Here is a 1,873-nt window from a genome sequence, read left to right as displayed (position 1 = left end):
ATTTTAAAAGACAAGGCATTTTTGCTAAGTTTTTTACTGTGAGATGAATAGTATAGTCTTTAAAAGTTCTTTTCTATTAGATATACTTACTGGAATATTTAGAGATACAATATATATGTCTGAAATCTACTTTAAGATATGAGGGAGATTAAAAAATATATGAGGGAGATTCTAAAAGTTTACAGAAAGTTTCTATTATCTTTTTTATTCCACTTTTCCACGACCTTTTGAAGTCTCCTTCTCCCAGATGTATTCATAAGTTACTTGTCCAGAGACAAGAAATTTTAAGGAAACAAGAGAGACGCATGGTGGCGCTGCAGGATAAGATGAAAATAATCTGTCCGCTGACTCTGTGGGCTCTGTTATTCAGGGGAACAGAGATCGCCTGGCAGCTGAAGAGAGAGGTTATTAATGGAGCTTCTGGACGGTTGTATACCTTCCAGGTATTTCATATAGGAAAAACAAACAAAAAACCCAGAATTTCAGCTTCAAAAATTAGGGTTGAGCTTTCTAATTTCCACACAAGATGTTGCCTGAAGGAGCCGCAGAGACCAGAGAGGCGCTAGCTCTGCAGACAAGGCAAGTCTTAATTCTCTTTGTTTGGCTGGGATTGTCTCAGGCGGCACTGGAATCTGGGCGCTATTTTGTTGCGGAGGAAAATGAAATTGGCTCCTTTGTAGTCAACCTGGCAAGGGACTTAGGGTTGAGGGTGGAGGAGCTCTCCTCCCGGGAGGCACGGGTGGTGTCTGATGATAACCCAAAGTATTTGCACCTTGATGTGCTGACCGGAGATTTGATCTTAAATGAGAAACTGGACCGAGAGGAGCTATGCAGCTCCACCCAGCCCTGTGTGCTGCATTTTCAAGTATTACTGAAAAATCCTTTACAGTTTTTTCGGGCTGAGCTGCACATCCAAGATATAAATGATCACGCTCCTACATTCCTGGACAAGGAAATACTTCTGAAAGTATCAGAAAGCACCGCGATCGGGAGCACGTTCCTGATGGAGAGTGCTCAAGACTCAGACATAGGAAGCAATGGTCTTCAAAACTACACAATTAGTTCGAATTCATATTTCTACATTAAAATCCGAGACAGCAGTGAAGGACAGAAATCCCCAGAGCTGGTCCTGAACAGACCATTGGATCACGAACAGGAGCCCGAACTTAGATTAACACTTACAGCGGTGGACGGTGGGTCCCCACCCAGGTCGGGAACCACCACGGTGATCATCAAAGTCTTGGACATCAATGACAACGCCCCTGAGTTTCCACAGGGGCTCTACGAGGTGCAGGTCTTGGAGGACATGTCCCTTGGCTCTTGCATTATCACGGTCTCTGCTAAGGATTTGGATTCAGGAAATTATGGGGAAATAGCTTACACATTTTTCCATGCATCCGAAGACATTCGTAAAACATTTGAAATCAACCCAACATCAGGAGATGTTCACTTAAGAGCTTTCCTGGATTTTGAAGTGACACAATCCTATACTATAAATATCCAGGCAACGGATGGTGGGGGTCTTTCAGAAAAATGCCTTCTTCTGATTAAAGTCGTGGATATCAATGATAACCCACCAGAAGTGACTATTTCTTCAATTACAAACAGAATTCCAGAGAATACACCTGAGATACTTATCGCTGTTTTTAGTGTTCGAGACAAAGATTCTGGGGACAATGGGAAGGTGACCTGTTCTATTCAGGATGACCTCCCATTTATTCTTAAACCCACCTTCAAGAATTTCTTCACTCTAGTTAATGACAAAGCACTTGACAGAGAGATTAGAGCCGAGTACAACGTCACCATCACCGTCACCGACTTGGGGTCCCCCAGGCTGAAAACCGAGCACACCATCAGGGTGCTGGTCTCCGAC

General features: G+C 43.3%; 1 protein-coding gene across 1 annotated transcript in view; it reads left to right on the top strand.

Moving 5' to 3' along the window:
* Positions 1 to 526: 526 nt before the first annotated feature.
* Positions 527 to 1,873, top strand: part of LOC123521046 (protocadherin beta-14-like) — a 2,532-nt gene continuing 1,185 nt past the window's right edge. Inside the window, exon 1 of the mRNA XM_045284734.1 lies at positions 527 to 1,858. Within this exon, the coding sequence (XP_045140669.1) occupies positions 527 to 1,858 (1,332 nt within the window). The remainder of the gene's footprint in view (positions 1,859 to 1,873) is intronic.

Source organism: Echinops telfairi, unplaced genomic scaffold (assembly GCF_000313985.2).
Source record: "Echinops telfairi isolate 266 unplaced genomic scaffold, ASM31398v2 ScPeMD7_7469;HRSCAF=8507_0, whole genome shotgun sequence".
Taxonomy (NCBI): Eukaryota; Metazoa; Chordata; class Mammalia; order Afrosoricida; family Tenrecidae; genus Echinops; species Echinops telfairi.
This window is presented reverse-complemented; position numbering and strand designations above follow the sequence as displayed.